General features: G+C 37.6%; 1 protein-coding gene across 1 annotated transcript; it reads right to left on the bottom strand.

Moving 5' to 3' along the window:
* LOC104220462 (uncharacterized) lies at positions 1 to 1705 on the bottom strand. Its single transcript, XM_009771342.2, has 3 exons — positions 1403 to 1705; positions 255 to 1062; positions 1 to 98 (listed from the first exon to the last, which is right to left on the bottom strand). Exons 1-3 carry the CDS (start codon positions 1703 to 1705, stop codon positions 40 to 42), a joined length of 1170 nt encoding a protein of 389 aa, XP_009769644.2. The 3' UTR covers positions 1 to 39.
* Between the last annotated feature and the right edge of the window lie 20220 nt (positions 1706 to 21925).

Genomic DNA, 21925 nt, shown 5'->3' with positions numbered 1-21925 from the left:
TTTGTATAATCTCTACCTTAGAAACAAATGTAAAATGTACTAAAATCTCTTGGAGGTTGAATCATCTCTACTCTCCAAGTCCCTTTGCCTAGGTTCACCTTCAAGAATGGAAAAAAATAAATAGTTAGATACATATGGCTAAATTATCGGAGGTGTTAAATAAGCTTTTATTAACCCAGCTGTGTTCATAAGAAACGAAAAAAGTACTAGTAGTTTTATATATAGTAGTAATATTAAAGTAGTTGAACATTTACCTGGTAAATTGTTGTGGTTATAGTTAGTGAAATGATCTTGAAAATCTCCAGCTCTTCTGTTATTTCCATCTGCAATATTTTGTACTGCAGAAGGCAAGGGAATTGTTACTTCACAATGTCTTCCACCAATAGTATCTCTCAACATTGTCTTAGCATTATCAGTCCATTGATCAGCAAAAGAAGCAGAACTACTACTTGACATTATTGCACCACGTCTTCCAATTGCGCTACTAATTGGTCCAATTCCCCTTCCTCGTACATGTCTACTTGCAGTTGAACTTGGACTCACCAATTGATGATCACCACATTCTTTTCTTCTTCTTCCTCTATTAATTCCTTGCCCTAAATCTATATTGTTATATGCACATCTTTGTTGGTGTAATTGAACATGACCATTGTAATTAGTTAGATGAGACATTCCTCTTCCTTCAGCTTGTAGAATCCTGCTTGGATTTTGAAACTGAACTCCTTGAAACCCTTGTCTTGGGATTAAACTATTTTGCCTAATTTGTTCAATTGGATTATTAAAATGGCTAGGAAAAGCCCCATACCCTTGTAACAGGGTACCATAATTAGGTGCAGTTGAGTTCAACAAATAATATTCCTGATCACTAAGCGTGGAAATGGTACTGATTTGTCTTCGTGCCACCATCTGATCCAAATACCTTATTTCTGACGCTGTTGGCGGACGGCGTACATCTGGCAATTGTACAATTTGCAGCTCTTTATTCCTCTTTTCCTCCATAAGCTCTTTAAGCTGTTGTTCCAACTTCTTGTATTCCCCTAATGGCCCGTGAACTGGATCTTCCTGCCATCCATCAGAGGCATAACTATAGTGTTAAGCTAAAACAGAAGAAGCGGATGCAACCAACATTCAATGGATTAACTAAACTCATTATTTTCGACAGATTTATACGTGACCCCACTAAGATTTTAACAAAAGTTCAGTGCGATCAGCGCAACGAAACCTTCAAGATTGAACCCATTCTTGAATGACGCCTCTAAATTGAACTGGTTATCTTTTCATAGATTATCGATATATATGTAAGAGATTATAAATATGGTAATAAAGTTGAAACTCATATTTTCAAGAAATTAAAGTGAGAACCATAAACTCATTAAATTTAAAATCGTTACTCCGTTTCTACCTGCCATAACCTTGCTTCCCAGAAGAAGGATTTGATAGCTTCATCCTGTTGAGCAACATCATCTAAGCTTTTGATCTTCTTTGTTACATTGGAAATACCAAAAACCTTATGAACCCCAAGAAATTCATCCATCTTAGTTGCTGGAAAGTGTCGCCACATAACGCACTCTCCTTCTATACACTTCTTTCTTTGATGCTTACATGAAGCACATGCAGGACGATTACTACCTGCAGTTTCGTGTGATTCTGCAGCATCAACAGCTGCTGCACCTTCTTCTGCATTATTGTTTGTGTTATCTGACATTCTTGATTCACCGGCAAGGCAAAGAATTGAACAGAGAAGAAAATTGTTGTAAAAAAGATCCGGAAAAAGAAACATTATACTGCTACTGTTGCATTAAGTGTGCATGGCTTTCTGCGTAAGTTATTAAAAGATGAGAGATGAAGAAGGTTGATTCCTTTCTGGGGAGAGCAGAATGCGGAGGCGAAAGAGTACAAATAGGGTTCTGCTAGCGGTTATATAGCTTTCTTGAAAGAAAAAAAAAACAATAATTTAACCCCAAAAAAAAAAGATAAAAAGAATATGTCAAACTCGAGTAAAAGGGCATTTTTGTCATGTGAAGAAGTTCCAGGGTATATATGGATTCATGGTATGTAACTTTATACAATCAATATTTATAGTAATTTATACATAATTACCTTATAAATGACCTAAATAATTAAATTAACTTAAACAAAGAAACTCTCCTTTTCCACAGTTTAGTTACATATTTCCATATACCGGATACAATTGAGAAATTTTACTTTCAGTCTCATATGCCTGTAATATTTGTGTGAGGCCCTTATTTAATGACATTTGTAATTTGTGGGCCCATTTGTTTAACTTTTTCACCTCAATGTCGTTCCTTCAGTTCTTTTCTTTCTCTTTCTTAGTTCTTTTCTTTTTTCTTAACACTTCATCTTCCTCCTCCCAGACCTATTCGATGGGTGTGTGACTCTGAACTTCAGCTTCAATGGACTCTTGTTTATCTTTTTTTTAATTGGGATATTGTGAGTCTCTCTCGCTCACTCCTTGAAGTTTTAAAAAAACTTAACACAGATAAATCTCCATGACATTCAAGAGTGAGAAAGAGAGACAACCCCTTTCATTACCGCTTGTCAAGTCAAATTGTTACAGATTTTTTTCCAGAAAGAGAGGATATTTGCTGAGAAAAAACCCTGATTTTTTACTTTAATTAGCTCTCCGTAAAATTGAAATCAACAAAACATTGTTCTGTATACTCTACCAATCTTATTTGAAAATTTTACAAAAGTATTCTTTTATGTCTTTTCATCATTTTCATAGAGAAAAAGAAGAGAAAAGAGAACAGATGATTTTGAGCCAAAAAAGAGAGGAGAAAGGAAGTAAAATAAAGATTATAGGGGTTATATTTGCTTTTTATTGGGTTTCATGGACAGTGCTAAAGCTTAGTTATATGTCAATGTTAATGGTGCTTTTTTTTTCTTTATGATTCTTTTTTTTTAAAAGTATTTATGAGCTTAACTTTTGAGTGTCTTTGACAAATGGCTAATTGCGTGAGAGAAAAAAAATCAGAGAACGAATTAGTAACATTTAATTCTGGTAAATGGAGAGGAATTGCAGAGATTTGGAAGAGGAGAGAATAATAGGGCAAGAGATGGAGTTGGCCAATTTTTGCTAAAAGGTGGGACCCAAAAATCCACTTGGCAAAGTTCTAAAAGAGTCCTGCAAGTTGTGTCTGTCACATAATATCTCATGCAAAATAAACACTACTAGAAAATGGCAGATTCCCAACGGCCAAAACGGTCGGAATTCGATCGAAAATCACGTATTTTTAATTACTTTCCGATCGAAATTGGTCCGTCAGAAAAAAGTTGGTTAGAAAACAATTTCCAACCAAATTTGTCGGTGATTTCTGACCAATGTAGTCGCAAATTTCAACCAAATAATTCTCGTTTTCAACTAAAGTGGTCGGAATTTACCGACTAAATCGGTCGTAATAATACAATTAAAATTAATAATTAAAAATTAAATTTTATTTAATTTCCGAAGGAATCCGTCGAAAACTACTGAATATTAATTTTTTAAAAAATTTCTGACCGAATCAGTCGGAAATTAATAATTAAAAATTAAATTTTATTTAAATTCCGACGAAATCCGTCGAAAATTTCTGAATATTAATTTTTTTTTTAAAATTTCCGACCGAATCAGTCGGAAATCTGGGAATTTATGGTTAAATCTGGGCAGTTGTCCGATCGTTCCCGTCGGAATTTTGTATAAAACTGGGAAAAATTCTGCCCGATTTCGAGCTACACTACCTGTCAAACTATTACAAACAAAAAAATACCAACCAACAATACATTAACAACAATCTAAACCAACGATACATTAATACAATAATACGAACCAATAATACATTAACAAAATCTAAACCAACAATGCCAACCATTAACACAACTTAAACCAACAATACCAACCTTTAAACTTAACAATTTTGGGCATAAAAATATCCAAATAGTAGTCCACATTCAAGTCTAAAAGCAATACATAAAGTTGTCTCTCGCAATCAAGTTTACCAATCAACGAAAACATCACAACTAAACTACTACACATCGATTCAGTTTGTTCATCCTCATCATCAGATAAATCATGCCCATGTTTACGCATGAATTTCTGCATCTTAACAAATGTTCCATATTTGGAGTCCAATTGTTGCTTCAATTCACGAATTTCCTTTCTCATATCTTCCATCTGTTCTTGATTTTGAGGAGACGAAGAATTGGCTAAGAGTGAGTTTGGATGACCTATAGGTCGATGTACTCCTAGTCTGTAGACTCTGCCTTTGTTTGCTCCACCTGCTGCCTCTCTCCACAATGAAGTCATATCATCAAGTGTTGGTTGAGTTGAAGGAGGCTGAGTTTGTTGCCATTCTTCCAACCTTTTATGATAATCTTCCTGAAATGAAAAACATAACTATTATGTAAACAAACTAATATTAATAAACTATAAATAATTTTGAGCCTTAGCAATAAATTCAGCAACCCCTTCAATAAATTCATCCATCAACCCCGCACGATTAGGATGATTCCTATTATACATCCATCTACGATGCACAAATTCCATCTACATAAATAGAAATCTATAAATGAGATATTTAAAGTAATTTGATTTATTTAAACTAGTTATTTAACACTCGAAATCTCACATTAATCCCTATTCTAAATAATATAAGTCTTTAAATATACTAATTAAATTTGAATAGCTTCTTAAATGTTCATATAATCCAAATTAATTAATGATTTCTCAAACAAAAGAAATAGTCTTAGCTAACAATTATTTAAACTATTTCAACATATAAAAAAAATTAAAGAACTCAAATAGAATAAAACTATGGAGTAGTCATGCACATATGTTAATCTTTCTCTTCTTGTGGCTAATTTATAATTTAGAAACAAGGAAAATATAGTCCACTCTAAAATCTAAAAAGCTAAACACATCACTCTTTCTCAAAATAGAATAAAGCATTATTATTGTTTTTTTAAAAACATTTTTTAATATTGGCAAACAATCACTCTTTATGAAACTATTAAATTTATTTATGATATTTACTATTATTATTTAGTAAAAAAATTATTTATAACACATGAAAACTTTCGACTTATTTTGGAAATTAGTGATAGAAGATAATACTATCAACTTAAACCTTCTCATGTTTTACTGAGTTGGGAGTAAATGATTTGTTCAATGGGTTTTGTTAATTTTTCTTTAATCGGTGTCACACCTCCTTTTTACTACCCCGAAAGGGTATATAAGAGAATTTTTTTTTCAATTTAAGTGACAATCAAAACAGGATTATTATTTAAGATCAGAGTCGCCACTTGAGATAATTTATGGTGTCCAAGTCACCGGTAAAAATCCCGAATTGAGAAAGTTGACTCTATTTACGGTTCACGAACACAGAAATTCGGGTAAGAAATTTTGTTAACCCGGGAGAAGGTGTTAGGCATTCCCGAGTTCTGTGGTTCTAGCACGGTTGCTTTGATCATATTTGGCTTAATCAAATTGTTTAATTACTTATTTTTAGAACCTATGTGCATTTGCCTCTTTTAATTAAGAAATTATTTTGAAACAGGGTCACGCGTACGTGTACCCATTTGTTTGGCGCATCAAAAATCATGTAACGCGAACGTGTCCACAATTAATAACGCTTTATTATTATTAAAAAAGTTTGGCCGAAGTTGTGCGAATGCAAACCCCGATTTTATTTTTTAGATTGTAATTTTGTTACGCGAACGTGAACACAATCACGATGGTATATTAAACGTGCCTAAAGCAAGCTACGAATATTCATTGAGAAACCATAATTAGGTCACGCGAACGTGTACATAATCACGGTAATAAATTCAAAACGTGCCTAAAGGTTCGCCTACCGGATGTTGACGGCCTAGCATGCTCATAGCGGTCAAAGTAGTAGAACGAAACAATTAGCACTTAATGTCCAACCTCCACAGCCAATTCGGTAATTTTCACTATTTGTTCTTAGACTTTCTCTTGTTTGCAATATCACATAGACTGTTGATTGTGTTCCCTTAATACTTAATTAATTTACTACAAATAACTAATTAAACACAGTGATAGGAATACAACACTTAAAGGAGAACGTTGACTTGAAATACTACAAAATCACGGAAAAGACAAAGAAAGAAAAGTCGAAAAACTAACAGTAAAGAATGTAAAGACTAAAAGAGTTTTCAAACCATCTCAATAACTACTAAAGTTCTGAAAATCTAAAAAAAACACTACTGCCAATATGAACTAAAAGTAAGTCTATGAGATTAAATCCTTTTTCCAAAAAATATGACGTTTGAATTTGAAATATAAGGTTCATGGAGAATATATCTATTTGAGCACAAATTTTCCCTATGGCTTTCGGATTATTTCCTTCACTTTTAATTACTTGATGAGCTACTATGTTCTTATAACTCTAGACCAATCAAACTAAGCATCATGTTCACTAACTATCTAATGTAATAGTCTAAATTCAATTCACTATGCAACTGAAAGCATGAACCAAGTATAAATTAAAATAATAAATGAGATATAAGATATGCTAATACAGAAGCAAATTAATCTAAAGCATTCACCAAACCAATAAAAAAGAAATAGATAAAAGTGAGCATGAGAAATTGGACCTTCACAGAAGAATAATTTTTCTTTAGTACTCACGAATTGCAACCTTCCAAACTTTGAGTTACACTGCAAAAGCATGTAAAAATTGGCTTTGAAATCATCAGCCGCAACCGAAGCTACGGACGGAAATCGACGATCAGAAACAGCTCGAATTGAACTCCAAACCTCAATTGATCTCCATTTTTGGACACCAAAATCGAAATTAAAAGGAAGGCAGAATTATATTATTCTTTTTATATTTTTTGATTTTGGAACCTAAAACAAAATTAAAAAAAAAAAAAAAAAGGGGGAATGAGAAGAAACCCCTTTTCCGTGAAACCCCTTATTTTTTTTGCCTCCATTTCTGTTCTATATCATTAATAAGAATGAATGTTGCCCACCTAAAACCGTGTCCACTCACTCTCGCTTTGCTACTGTTCCCCTCTTTTCTGTGTGTATGTGCGTGTGGCTTTCTTTTTTGTCCGTGTGTGGCTGCTGATGTGAGAACGTGACTTTTGCTCTATGAGAACCACTCCCAAAAATTTAAAATAAAATAGTTTTGTGTTATTTGCAGTTGTTGCGAATTTTGTGTTATTTTTCTTGTATTGTTTGCATTCGTTCGTGCCTGTTTATTTGTTAAATTAAGAATAAAATACCAAAAATATGGCATTTGCATTTAGGATTTGATTTTTGCAATTGTTTAGTTAATCAAGAAAATTGGTGTTTTGCCAAAAATGAGAAATCACAAAAATAATGTACTTTGCATTTTTTTAGCATTTAAGGTCTAGTTGTGTGATTTTATTTTAAATTGGTACTTAATCATGTGCGATAATTATTATTAAGAGCTAATTAGCATTTTAATAAGTTAATTTGGTTTATAATTTAACTTAGAATTTTAGTTTTAATAATTAGAAAAAGAGAAAAAAAAGAGAAGAAGAAGAAAAAACAAAAATAGGAAGGAAAATCGGATTGTGCTCAAATCCCTGACCCAATGGCATATCCCAAACCCGGTCCAGGCAGCTCCTCTCACAGGACGATGAAACGACGTAGTATAGGAGCCAAACTACGTCGTTTCAATGGCAAAAATCTCAGCCATTCAACCAAACCACATCTAACGGTCACAGATCAATTCTCGTATCCAAGAACCGAACTGATCACGCCCAACTATGCCTTATAAAAAGGACAATGCGGACGTTGCAAATATAACCTGAGTATTCTGCCCAGAGTCGAATCCACAGAGAATTAACCTATCAATCACTATCTTTAGAACTACTAAACTCTTGAGAACCAATTTCCCCAAACGTTTGAATCACAGTTGATGGTGTCTTCAATAACTAAAATTGCACGTAAATAAACAGCTGTAAACTAAGGATGCTAAGGTTGTAAACAATAATGAGAAGACGCTAAGGTAATGACTTCCCCTATTGATGGAATCCCTTCTGTTTATGCGTCATACAAATTTACCAACACACCTCTATCAATCATGAACACTTTTCTTACCGTAAATCTCTCCCGAGTAATCACAGTAATATACTATTGCACTCTCCCGAGATACACTAGCTAGCTTTAATTAACACAGTTCACTTAAGATTGCACCCAAGGCTTCGTTATCCCTAATCCCGCCTTTAAACCCGCAGTTATAGATCCCTCTTATACTTTGGGAGTGGTGTTGCTTCAACAATAACCTAAATATGCACTCTCTCCCGAGTTATGCACACTAAATAGGCACAGCTAATTGAGGATCCTGTCAATTAACTACAACATACACAAAGTTGAACAAATAAAGATTGAGACTAGCAATTTGTATTCACATAAACAAGAAGTTCATCCCCAAATAGGTTCCATCAAAACCTTAGACAAAAGATTTAGCTACTCATAACTATGGGTAAATAAACTAAAACAATATTCATCATAAAACTTGCAAGAAAAATAAAGAGAAGAAGAAACCAAGATGTTTTGGGTGATCTCTCACACTTGTTTTTCTTCCAAAAATACTCTCCAAAACAATACATCCTCTCTTGGGCGGAGTCTAGTGTTTAAAATAGGGTTTTGGGCTAAAAATCCCGTGTTTTGCACTTTAGTCCCTGAAATTTCCGCCTCCTGCCACGGTTCTACCGTGGTCGCAGTCAAACCGCGGCCAAACATGGCCTCTGATTCTTCAATTGTCTGCGTTTGTACTCTGATGCGGTTCTACCGGGGTCGCGGTGAAACCGCGATTTTTCATCCTGTTCCGTTTGGAATTTGGAAAAAATGCAAAACATAAAAGTTGTAGCCCTTTGAGTTATCTTCCAACCATATATTATGGAGCCAAAATGGAGTTCTGAGTAAAACGTTATGTGCATTTTACTAGACAGTGCGCAATATGCCTCATCGAGTCTTCGTTTGTTCTCAACTATCAAATTTGACCCCCGAACACGATCCCGGCTTAATTCCTTGAGCTTTTACTCAGATTTCAAAGCTTAAAATCACTTAAATTCATTCCATAACATCTATATAGCTTGGAATCACACCTACAAGGCATAAAACACATAATTAGTGCAAAACACTAGCGATTAAAGCGCAAACTCATCTAAAGTGCAGTAAATTAGAGTGTAATAATCAACTAAAACACGTAATTATAGCCTATCATCAACACCCCACACTTAAACCATTGCTCGACCTCGAGTAATCAAACTACACTTTATATAGACACGACCTTTTTAAAGCAATTTTCCTAACTCATCACACCAAGAATATTTAAAATAGACTAAGCACAAAAGCGTAATATTTTCACCTCAAGATTTGACTCACAAGTACCACGCATTATTCACAACTCACCCACTTACTCTAATATAGAGGTCACTAACATTATCTTTCCTTCATGAATCAAGTGCCCTTACACAACAAAAAAAAAGAGTGGTTCCACACAATAAAATTTAAGAACACTTAGGAACTCAAGATGGAAAGAATTCACTCACTCTCAGAAATAATATTCATATGCCACAAAAGATGCACCATAAGCTTGCCCGTAGTGTACTACTCCACTAATCGAGCTCATTCAATCTAGGATCAATTAGGACTTTATTTGGTTGTAATGTAGGCTACGGGACGGGTAGGATACATTTAGATATAAGAGTGACTACACCTCCCTAAACACTTTAATACATATAATTTAACATTCAAACCCCATACTTATGTCAAACCAAACTCCACCTTCACATCAATATACATCAACTCCCAAATTATTTAAGCACAATTATATCAAGAGTCACCACTATCAAAGAATATTTTTTTTCCTTTTCCTTTTTTTTCCAATTCAAGTGGCTCTTGCTTTTTCAAATCAGTGCACCTTTCTCCTTATTTCATTGGTTCCACTCAAAAGCCAAACCAACCACCCCACACTTTAACTTTTAGAAAGTTCATAACAATTCAAGTGCTCATGAGAGGTTACAATGGTTCAAATAGATGGTTAATTCAAACAAATGGGTAAGGTTTGTAATGTGGTTGCCAAAGAAACTAGATTACAGGCTCAAAGGGGTTAACTACGATACATAACAATTAGGCGGGTAAAATATACATATCTGGCTCAACAAAGAAATGCTTATATCACTTCCAAGACTGAACAAAACTTCTATTTCGCTTTGCAAACACACAGGGCAAGTTCTAGACATCAAATGCATTGCACAGAATACAACAAACCTCACACACACATGGCACATAACTCACTCAGGATTGGATTCATCAAGACACTCTAGTTAAAGTAGTTGAGCAAAGTTAAGATAATACAATTTAAGGTACTTCTACAAGAGTCAAAAACTGAGTCTAAGCGTCACAACCAAAGTACTCACTATTCTCAAGGCATAACAAAGTCAAGAGGTATTGCTTCACTTCAAAACACGAAACAATGGCTCCTACTCCCAAAAAAAAAAACTAACTACACCCAGTTCAAATAAAACCCTTGGAAAAGAACCGTGGTTTAAAGAAAAACCAAGGGGGAATTACTACACTACCTAGAAAAGAACAATAAAATAAAATAAAAAGAAGCTACATGGACTACTTCCCTCAAGAGTACTGTCCAAGTGGTCCGTCCTCAAGAAGAGTCCTGTACCTTCTTTTTTTTAGGATCCGACTTTGACCCTCAAGAGACCCGTCGACAAGCGTCCGTCGTTGGGCCAAGTCAGTTACTCCTAATGTGAGTACAGTCAACTATACGCAACAACACATATACAATATTACAACATGTTCCATGTCTATGTACACTACAATACAGTATCAAGGCAAGTCTCTCACCCCACACTTAAAATTGTGCATTGTCCCCAATGCACACCATACTAATAAGAGGGTAAAAGAAACTCCCTGGTAGGCCAAAGGCCGAAGCACTAGCAGCTCATGGGGTACTCAGACTTCTCCCAATCTTGGTCCTTCGTGCGGGTACCTCACACTTAGTTCCAACCAATGGTTTGTTGTTACATCCTTCCAATGGCTTTGTGTTCCATGTTCCTAAAAATAAAAAATCTACACTACAAGAATAATACAATAATAAATAAAAATAAAATAAAATAGGGTTGCCTCCCAACAAGCGCTTGATTTAAAGTCGCGGCACGACGCAAACAATTTTACCACTTTTCTCGCCACTTGGACGATATGAACTGTGCACCTAGCTTGGAATCAAGCTTGTGACCACGAGCGATAGGGGGTGGTAAGTTTATTATCGAGCCAAGCCTTAAATTCTTCATTTTGCACTTCTTGGCTCTCATGTGAGGAATGTCATTTTGGTTTTTTGTTTCCTCAAATTGTAAAATGTATGGTTGTTGCCTTTCCTCCTCGCAGTCCCTCACGGACTCATGTAGTTCAATTTTTATATCACTACACAATTCTAATGTTGAAAAATGCTTGGAATATGACTTCAAACCTTCATTTTGCAATTTTTCTATTCTGACATCCTTTTCTTCCCCCGGACTAGAGTCATTCTCAACCAGATTTTTATTTACACCGGTTGATTCTAAGTCCATGTTTTTCTCGGCATCATTGTTACTCATGGGGTCGGTTGGCGGAGGTTCAATTCTTGACTCTTCAAATTTTAGCTCACATTCTTCCTCATTTTCAAGAATGGTCTCCAACATGAGCATTATTTTCTCATTTTGGGCATTTGAGAGTTCTTGGTTTTGATTAAGTGCCAAGGAATTTTGGAGACTATTTTCCAAAAGCTCCTCCAAGGCACTTTGTTCTTTGTGTCCTCCTTCAAGTAAGCACTCCAACATGAGCTTGAACTCTCCCTTTCGGCCATGCTCAACTTCTTCCAATTCGTTAGCCCTATCATTTTCATCAAAAACAATAGAATCATCATAGCGGGGGCTTGGGGAAGGGAAGGACCAATCAACACAATCATCCCAATGACCATTTTGAAAACCACACTTATCACGAATACTCCACTCATGGGTTTGAGATTGTGCGCACAATCCACCCTCGGGAAAATTTAAACAATTTTGCCACGAGTGTGGTCCTCCACAATAAAGACAAGGGTCAGCACAGTATGAACAACTACCATCCCACCAATTTTTATTATATGATGTCATTTTTCAAAACTAAGAAAATAAACAAGACCCAAACAATAAAAATAGACTAAGGTAAGAAAAATTAATTACACAAATATCCACAAGTTGGGTATAGAGAAAACTGACCATACTAAGAATTTTTGTATTTTTATCAATGGTAATTGATAATTCCGTTAACTCCCCAACAACGGCGCCAAAATTTGATCACGCCACACTATGCCTTATAAAAAGGACAATGCGGACGTTGCAAATATAACCTGAGTATTCTGCCCAGAGTCGAATCCATAGAGAATTAACCTATCAATCACTATCTTTAGAACTACTAAACTCTTGAGAACCAATTTCCCCAAACGTTTGAATCACAGTTAATGGTGTCTTCAATAACTAAAATTGCACGTAAATAAACAGCTGTAAACTAAGGATGCTAAGTTTGTAAACAATAATGAGAAGACGCTAAGGTAATGACTTCCCCTATTGATGGAATCCCTTCTGTTTATGCTTCATACAAATTTCCCAACACACCTCTATCAATCATGAACACTTTTCTTACCGTAAATCTCTCCCGAGTAATCACAGTAATATACTATTGCACTCTCCCGAGATACACTAGCTAGCTTTAATTAACACAGTTCACTTAAGATTGCACCCAAGGCTTCGTTATCCCTAATCCCGCCTTTAAACCCGCAGTTATAGATCCCTCTTATACTTTGGGAGTGGTGTTGTTCAACAATAACCTAAATATGCACTCTCTCCCGAGTTATGCACACTAAATAGGCACAGCTAATTGAGGATCCTGTCAATTAACTACAACATACACAAAGTTGAACAAATAAAGATTGAGACTAGCAATTTGTATTCACATAAACAAGAAGTTCATCCCCAAATATGTTCCATCAAAACCTTAGACACAAGATTTAGCTACTCATAACTATGGGTAAATAAACTAAAACAATATTCATCATAAAACTTGCAAAAAAAATAAAGAGAAGAAGAAACCAAGATGTTTTGGGTGATCTCTCACACTTGTTCTTCTTCCAAAAATACTCTCCAAAACAATACATCCTCTCTTGGGCGGAGTCTAGTGTTTAAAATAGGGTTTTGGGCTAAAAATACCGTGTTTTGCACTTTAGTCCCTGAAATTTCCGCCTCCTGCCGCGGTTCTACCGCGGTCGCAGTCAAACCGTGGCCAAACATGGCCTCTGATTCTTCAATTGCCTGCGTCTGTACTCTGCCGCAGTCGCGGTGAAACCGCGGTTTTTCATCCTGTTCCTTTTGGAATTTGGAAAAATGCAAAACATGAAATTTGTAGCTCTTTGAGTTATATTTCCAACCATATATTATGTAGCCAAAATGGAGTTCTGAGTAAAACGTTATGTGTATTTTACTAGACAGTGCACAATATGCCTCATCGAGTCTTCGTTTGTTCTCAACTATCAAATTTGACCCCCGAACACGATACCGGCTTAATTCCTTGATCTTTTACTCAGATTTAAAATCTTAAAATCACTTAAATTCATTCCATAACATCTATATAGCTCGGAATCACACCTACAAGGCATAAAACACATAATTAGTGCAAAACACTAGCGATTAAAGCGCAAACTCAACTAAAGTGCAGTAAATTAGAGTGTAATAATCAACTAAAACACGTAATTATAGCCTATCATCACAAACCCGACCCGTTTGTCCAGAAACCAACCCGGTCTCAAGAGTGTCCAAATGACACCATTCCATTAAGTGAATTGATCCAAGCCGTTGATCTTGATCGATCTAACGGCCTGGATCAAACCCTTCCCCCAGTATATAATCCTAAGACTGCACCCCGCCCCCCTTAGAACCCCCCCTATTCGTCTCCCTCAAAGGGTCTTCAGAGACCAAACCTCGTTCCGCCGCTGACCGCCCACCGAAAATCGCCCACGGCGGCGGTCAGCCACCAATGGCCACCCAAATAACACCCCTGAACCTTCTAGCCATCCTCTCCACAAATCCATGTTTCGTTTACTTCGAAACTCTTCGAATCTTCAGTCGAAGATCATCCAAAAAACCTCATTTTCTCCGATGACCCTCAAATTAACACCCCTGAGCCTCCTAACCACCCTCAACCTGAATCCCCACTCCGTTGTTCTCGAATCATCCCCGGCTTTTTCGAATCTTCGATCGAAGCTCAGGACCCAAAACCCTAGTTCATCTAATGAACCCCAAACTCACACCAGCTATCCACCTGACCTCCTTCGTTTCTAAAATGCCCTTGGTCTGGCTCGAATCTTGCTAGAACTGGTCGAGTTTCAAATCAATTGAAGAACCCTAGAACCTGGAACCTGTCCGAGTAAAGGGAAAAATTGAGGTTCTTAATCGACTTTAGTCAAGTGTTTTCAGTCGAGAACACTCGATTAAGGTCCGTTTGGACCTCAAAAGTTCGAGCCGAAGTCTAAAATGGGAACTGTTCGGAGTTAGCCTGTAGTTTTGAGGTATTTTTCTTCCTTTTCTTTTTTATTTTTGTTGTTATTTATCTGCTTAAGCTTCATGGTGTTTCACCATCTTTTAATTTATTCCTCTCTTCTCTTTCGGACCTTTTTCTGGTCCAGTTTTTCTCATATAGTTGGTTGGCATATGCTGAATCGTTTGAGTATGTTTGTCCGTTAGTTTGGTTGTAAGGGTCAATGCCCGTAATGTTCTTGCACAAAAACTGTGTCTAGTCTTGTAATTGGTTACCTGTATTACTGGTTCAAATGATCTCACTTTCTTTGATGTCCGATTCCTTGTTTGTTTTGTTGTTCATCATTTTACATATAAATTCAGTTATGTTCATCCAGTATGTGATAGTATTTCATGCATCTTGTTTGATTTTGAACTGGGAACTTAGTTAGTCATTCCCCTGTATCTGTGCCAATCATGGTCTGAAATTTGACCTTGGTAGTTCAATATGATTTTGTTCAAATGCACTGGTCTTTATGCTATTTGATCTGACCTGAGTTCTAGTTTGAATTACTGATTGAATTATTAGCTGATTTGAATTGGTCGTAGCTGTTAGTTTGTTGGATTCAGCTTGGTTAGTGGGTAGATTTGAATAGGTTAGAGTTGAAAGGTTCAATGCAGGGTGAAAAGGAGTGGGTAGGACAGTAATTTCAGGGCTTTAGGGGGTAATTTGGGAATTGAAAACAGGAAGAAATGGGTAGTTTGAGTGTTCTGTCCACTAAGTATTAAAGTACCATTAAACTAATGCAATTTTTTAGTGCTAATGGGGAAAAAAACATAATGGTGGGGGAAAGGTTTAAAGGAAATGGATTAAGAAATAGGTGCCCATACCTATTTTATTTTAAATAAGGAAAAGGCAAGGGTAGTGGGGAACAAATGAATTAAACATATAGTAGTGGAGGGGGAATATCATGGGCAGAGGTACTTTCTTAATTAACTTAATGCTCCTAAGAGCTGAAAAGGTGAGTAAGGTTTGGCTATAAGTGAAAGGATCTTGAGACAATGGAAGGGATCTTTTTCTTTGGGGAGTGGAGTCTGGGCTTGGTTCTTTCTTCCGGGTTGAACTGGTTGTGTTCGTGGCTATTTGAACTCCAAATATGTTGTTATGCCAGGCTGCTTGCTACTACTGATTGCTCCTTCTTCATTGTTGTAACTCCCAGTTTTGAACTAGAATTCAACCCCTTTACCCATTTGCTTCAAGTTTGTTGGTTCGAGTTAGTGGATAGATCAGTTGACTGCTTATACTTCAGTCCCTGATTCATTCGTGGGTTTTGGCATTGTTTGTGTTGTTGTTGATATTGCTGGAATTCTGCTGGTGCCTTTTAAATCTGTTACTGGGTTATTTCTACTGGTTGTTGCTGGTTGTCGTTGCTGTCGCTGAGTTACATACTACTCTGCTGATCTTCTTCTTCTTATATTACCATTTCCAGGTACACAGTTGTAACCCCGGTCATTTGTAAGCTGAAAAACATAAGCATGAATATACATGAAGATTTGAAGCTTTAAGTTGATCTAGCCTTTCTATTGATTTGTATATTAGGATATCTCACTCACTAATGTCATGTAAATGGCTGCAGGATGTATAACTGGACAGTTCTTGTAACGATTTAATTTGTGGACTTTCAAATGAACTTTATATCATGTATCTGCTCTTGTCTATTTCGAAGGTATAGCTACAGTCAATAATATTTGGTTTGTTTTAGCTTGATTATTAGGTAGTGTATTTCGAATGCATGTCCGTTAGATTCCGGCCTAATAGACTATTTAATCAACACAACAATCTAACCGTAACATCAATGGTTTAAGTTTAGGATCAGGAATAGACATCTAAATTACCTCTTTCTAACTATTGCTCTTCTAAAACCTGTAGTAATATACTTAATTAGATATAATCATTTCACCTTTATGCGTGACAAATTTTTGAATATGTGTAGAATAACTTAAGTAAGTTTCATTAAGTGTTTCGTTCATTTAAAATCGGAAGAGTGATGTGTTTTGTCGAAAAGAGATCAATTGCCCATATTTAGGCGGATTGGGCCTCAGCACTAGAATAAGATGGCCCAGGTCCTGTTTTTAACACTACATTCGCTTGGACCTGGGCCCAGGTTGGTGAATAGTCATGCCCGTCTGCGTACTTAGGTTCTGATTTTAAACGTGTGGTGTTCATGACCCAACTATAATAGCTCTTAAACCATATAATTAATTGGACTCCTCCTTTTATTTTAGAAACGAACTAAGCAAAACACTATAGATTACTTTAGGTTGGCCCTTTAAAGATAGTAAAAAATGAGATGAGCCTCGCTGAATAAACACATAAATGGCGGGGCCCTCACGATTGTATATATTAATTACTTAGAACTCGGGATCAGCCGCTTAACGAATTTCACGGCCTTCTTCCCAAAATAACAACGTGTTAGTCTCCTTAGGCGCGTACTTTAAATAATATTACCTTCTTAAACCCGGGTGCACATTTATGTGACCCAAATCCAAATCTCAACGAAGTCGAAATGTATCGATAACCACGGGTACATTGATGTGACGTGATTCGAGATACGTTCTGACAACGTTGCAATTCTCTGTTAAAATAATAATGATAATAATAAAAGCGGTTAAAAGTTAAAATTTGCACATAGGTTCATAATTGTATAAAAATCAGATAATTAAGCCGAATATGATAGTTGAGCGACCGTGCTAGAACCACAGAACTCGGGAATGCCTAACACCTTCTCCCGGGTTAACAGAATTCCTTATACAGATTTCTGGTTCGCGGACTGCAATATAGAGTTAATATTTTCCTCGACTCAGGATTAAACCGGTGACTTGGGATACCATAAATCTCCCAAGTGGCGACTCTGAATTAAATAATAAATCCTGTTTCGATTGTCCTTTAATTGGAAAAACTCCCTTTTACGCCCCCTGCGGGCGCAAGTGAAAAAGGAGGTGTGACAGCTCTGGCGACTCTGCTGGGGATCGGAACCCAGAATCTCTGGTTCAGGGTTCAGAATTCGAGCTTAGTTAAACTGTTATATTTGGCTTTATCTGATTTTGTTACATGTTTGGGCCTAATGTGTTAAATGCTACTTTTACCGCTTTGATATTATCTGAACTGTATATAAACTATGCCGAAACTCTTCTCTTCTTACCTTTGGGGATGAGCTTGCTGGTCGAGACTCCCTATTCTGTCAGTGTCATACCTGAAATAAGAAAGAGGCCGGACAAGTTACTAAGCCGAATGGCCTTTTGGTTCCCGGTACGTAGCCCCCTCCTCGACTCGAGATGTTCGCTCGGGTACATAGTCTAGAACAGATACCCAGGTATAAACCTAGAATAACTCAGCTTCATGCCGGATCCCTAGTAGGAATGTTTGTTTGCATCACGTGCATTTGACTTTGGAGGTTCAATACAGGGGTTGGGTCTGTCTAGGACAGGTGTACCAAAAAATGGAAATGACCATCCTGATGCATCTTACTTGCTACATGTGCATTTATTTGCTTCGGACTTGCATGCTGACCGGCTTTTGAATACTTTGAGGAAAGAAAGATAGAGATGGTTAATCGCCTGTTTTGAAAAATAAATAGTGTCGCAACTCTGTCGAATTTTTGAGAAAATGAAAAAAAAGGGTTTTGTTTATGAAAAAGGGTTTTATTTTCCATTAAAAAGAGTCTTGTTTTCAAAAAACGTTTGTTTTATCGACCCGAACTACGCCAGTTTGATTCTCACAGGGTGCGGGATACGTAGGCAACCCTCATCGGGACCAACCTCCCCTTTTAAAAATAGTCAAAAATGTCAAATTTTAATTGTTAACATAAATAAGTCGGGGGATGCCGTTTTTGGCAAGAATAGCCGAATGTTCCCGAAAGGGACGCCAGAAGGCTGACTTTGCATAAACGGCCACTTTTAGTCATTTTTGGATTTTTGACCGGTTGACTCACCCAGCTTTAAAATCTTCGTTCCCGAAGTGCTGAAAAGCCGTGTGCGGAGCCGGATCTTCCTTTTAATCTGTGAAAAATTAAAAATAGTCAATTTGTTGAATCAAATAAATTTCATTTCTTAATCACCTTAATAAATGTGCAGTATGAGCACGATGCAAAACGAACCTTTTTCAATAATGACTAAAATCCCTTTCCAGTTACGTCTATGGTGGGATGATTTAGGTGGTGAAGGGCGAGACGAGGTCAAGAAATATCTAAAAGGTCTTACAGGTTTATTGGAAATCCAGCCTCGGGGGGATATCATAAGAGCTTTGTCACATGCTGGGACCCGACACACAATGTCTTCCACTTTTCCGATTTCGAACTCACTCCGACTTTGGAGGAAATAGCCGGGTACATCGGAAATGCTGAAGTTCCGTTGAGGCAAAAATACCTGGTTACTCCAAGAGCTGTCACTGTGCATCGGTTTTTGGATTCGTTAAAGATATCCAGGACGGTCCATAACCCAGATTTGGCCGCAGGTTTTTGTAATCCGCGCTTCATATACGATAGATACGGTCAGGTCGGAGGATTCAACAACCCGGGTAACAAGTTATGCAGCAAAAGTAACCATCAGAAATGGGACGAGCATAGACGGGTGGCTTTTATGATAACCTTTTTGGGCCTTTTGGTATTTCCAAGGAAAGACGGAAACATTGATCTGAAAATAGCCGGGGTCGTCAGTACCTTGCTCATTCAAGATAAAAGCATTCTTGCGCCTATGATAGTATCTGATATCTTCCGATCTCTCACAGCATGCAAAGCCAGAGGGAACTTTTTCGAGGGGTGTAACTTGTTGCTACGAATATGGATGACTGAGCATCTCTGCCACCGTTCCCAGCTCTTGAGTTATGGTTCCTCGAAGAAAACTTGCATAGAAGAGTTCTACACAAGAATCAAGGGGGTCAGTCTACCCGAGGGAGTTACAGCGTGGACATCATTCTTTAGGACCTTCACCGCCAGCCAAATATAGTGGACACTAGGATGGTTGCCTGTGGATGAAATCATATATATGCCAGCCACTGGACCCCATTTCCTTTTGATGGGACTCCGGAGCATACAGCCGTATGCCCCGTATTGAGTCTTGAGACAGTTGGGAAGATGCCAAATAGTTCCGAAAGATGAAGATCTTAGTGGCAAAGTAGTCGAGATAGGGCCCAATGGACAGTTTCCTGAAGCAGCAGTCCGACAAATTTGGAGCGAGTGTCAATACTTAACAGCCAATACATGTGTACGCGAACGGTCCAAGGGTGAAGTTTCGCCGGGATACCTTGCTTGGTTTAAGAAAGAAATCGAGTTTGGGAGACCGGCCAAAAGGCCCCATCTCCAGGAGTTCGTCCAGGCGTCGCAAGAACAGTGGGATTGGTTGGCTAAAGAAGAGAGTTACAGGATAGAAATAGGCAAGCTAAGGCAACAAATTAGATACCTGGAATTTGAAAATAGTCTGCAAGTTGATGCCGACCGGGGAGAAAAAAGCAAACTGGCCCAAGAAAATGAGGCGCTGAAAGCCCAAATCCAACAAATGCGGAGAGATGCTGACAAACAACAAAGGAGTCGGTCGGATGAGCGGTTAATAAAAGGATTGGAAAAGGAAATCGGTGAGTGCCGTGATGATTTAAAGAAATCTGAGGATACCATAGCACAACTCCAGGCACAATGGGCAAAAAGAATGAAAGAGCGCACACAGTACTTACAGCAGGCGAGGAAAGATTATGGAAAGACCATTGCCAGTCTAAAAAGGAAGGTGACCACCCTAGAGAGCGAGACGGCTAAACAAGCCAAGGCTTTTGAAACCGAGAGTAAATACTGCTATAATATGATGGCCTCAATGGAAGATGAAATACAACAGTTATGGAAACAACATCTGCATGATTCTCGGGTTTTGAAGGCTAGAGGGGATCAGATAGAATGCATACTCCTAGGGAAAGACCGAACCAGGAACAAGATTCTGACTATTGCTCGTGCTATTACTAGGAAATGTCGGGAGTGTGAAAACATGACCCGTACTACCTTCTTCTCGGCAGTGATGATATTTGTGAAGCATAACATGTATGAATTGGAATAGCTGGAAAGGAACCTTACACCTAAACCCGCGGCGAGGCCGAATGACGCCCCGCAGGCACCCAAATTTAAAGCTTTAATGTGTTCATAGTTTGAATCTGCATTTTCTTTTTCTTGGAGTCTGTCTTTATTTCACATAAGAGTATGTCAGTAGTTATTGAATTTGTACTTGGTTTGGCTTCGAGTCTGTTATTTTCCTTTCCAAAAAGCGTCTGGTTTGTAATAGAATGTTTATTAGTGAAAAATCGAAAATTTCCAAAATTATCTTTTTATTTTCCGCACTTATAGGGTAGAACTATGCCCGGTCTGATTCATGCGGGGACATGATACGTAGGCAATCCACATAAGATTCGACCACCACTAAAAAGAAAAAGAGGAAAAGGCAAAATGAATAAAAGAAAGGAAAAGAAAGATATAAAAGAGAGATAAAAAAAGCTTTAGAAACACTTAAACGAGGCACAAACAAAGTAAGCCGGAATGACGCATGCGGTCGAAGCAAAGACATGTTAGAAATGGTTAAACTGCCTAGGAACATTGCATCCTCCAACGTGAAATTGCAATATGTGTTAAACTCTAACACTAACAAGTTTGTTGTTTATCCAGAGATTTCGAACCAGTTAGTTTGTTAGAACATTCTAGCAGATTACCATTACCAAACAAGATCCAAAGGGCCCGTACTAAAAAGCATGACTAGTTCAGACCAAAGTGTCGAGGATGAAAGGACGGAGAATCAAATGCTGAAGGAGGAAATGGATAAGATGAGACAGGAGATGAAAGAAATGCAGCTGGCCTTAGCTAGGGTACAAAAAGTGCCTAACCCTCCCGTTATTCCCACTCTTCCACCAGGACACACGCCGGAATACTCTCCCACTGGCCCTTCGACAAGCTTCCCCAGTCACCAATACTATCAGGGAAGAAATGCCTATGATCCCCAAGCTTCACAACCCAATCAGAACCCTCCTCCACCAAATGTTCCTGTTTTCGTGGCACCCCCACCAGCCACGCTGCAAAGATCATCCAGCGAGCCATTGTTTCAGGCTCATGATAACCAATATTACCCCCTAAAACAACCTTCAAAGCACCCGAGCCTCATACTTATAACACTCACTTCGAGATCCCAGTAGAGACTGAAAAGCCGGCTAAGAGCCCAGAGCAAGACGAAGTGATTCAAAAGTTTAAAAGCCTGGAGTAGTCCTTCAGGAATATCCATGGGTTAGGCAACCAAGTCAGTGTGGCCTACAAAGATCTGTGCCCATTCCCCGACATCCAATTGCTGGTAGGGTTCAAGATGCCAA

The sequence above is a fragment of the Nicotiana sylvestris genome, chromosome 2 (assembly GCF_000393655.2).
Source record: "Nicotiana sylvestris chromosome 2, ASM39365v2, whole genome shotgun sequence".
Taxonomy (NCBI): domain Eukaryota; kingdom Viridiplantae; phylum Streptophyta; class Magnoliopsida; order Solanales; family Solanaceae; genus Nicotiana; species Nicotiana sylvestris.
Note: the sequence above shows the minus strand (reverse complement) of the source record. Positions and strands in the feature narration are given on the sequence as shown.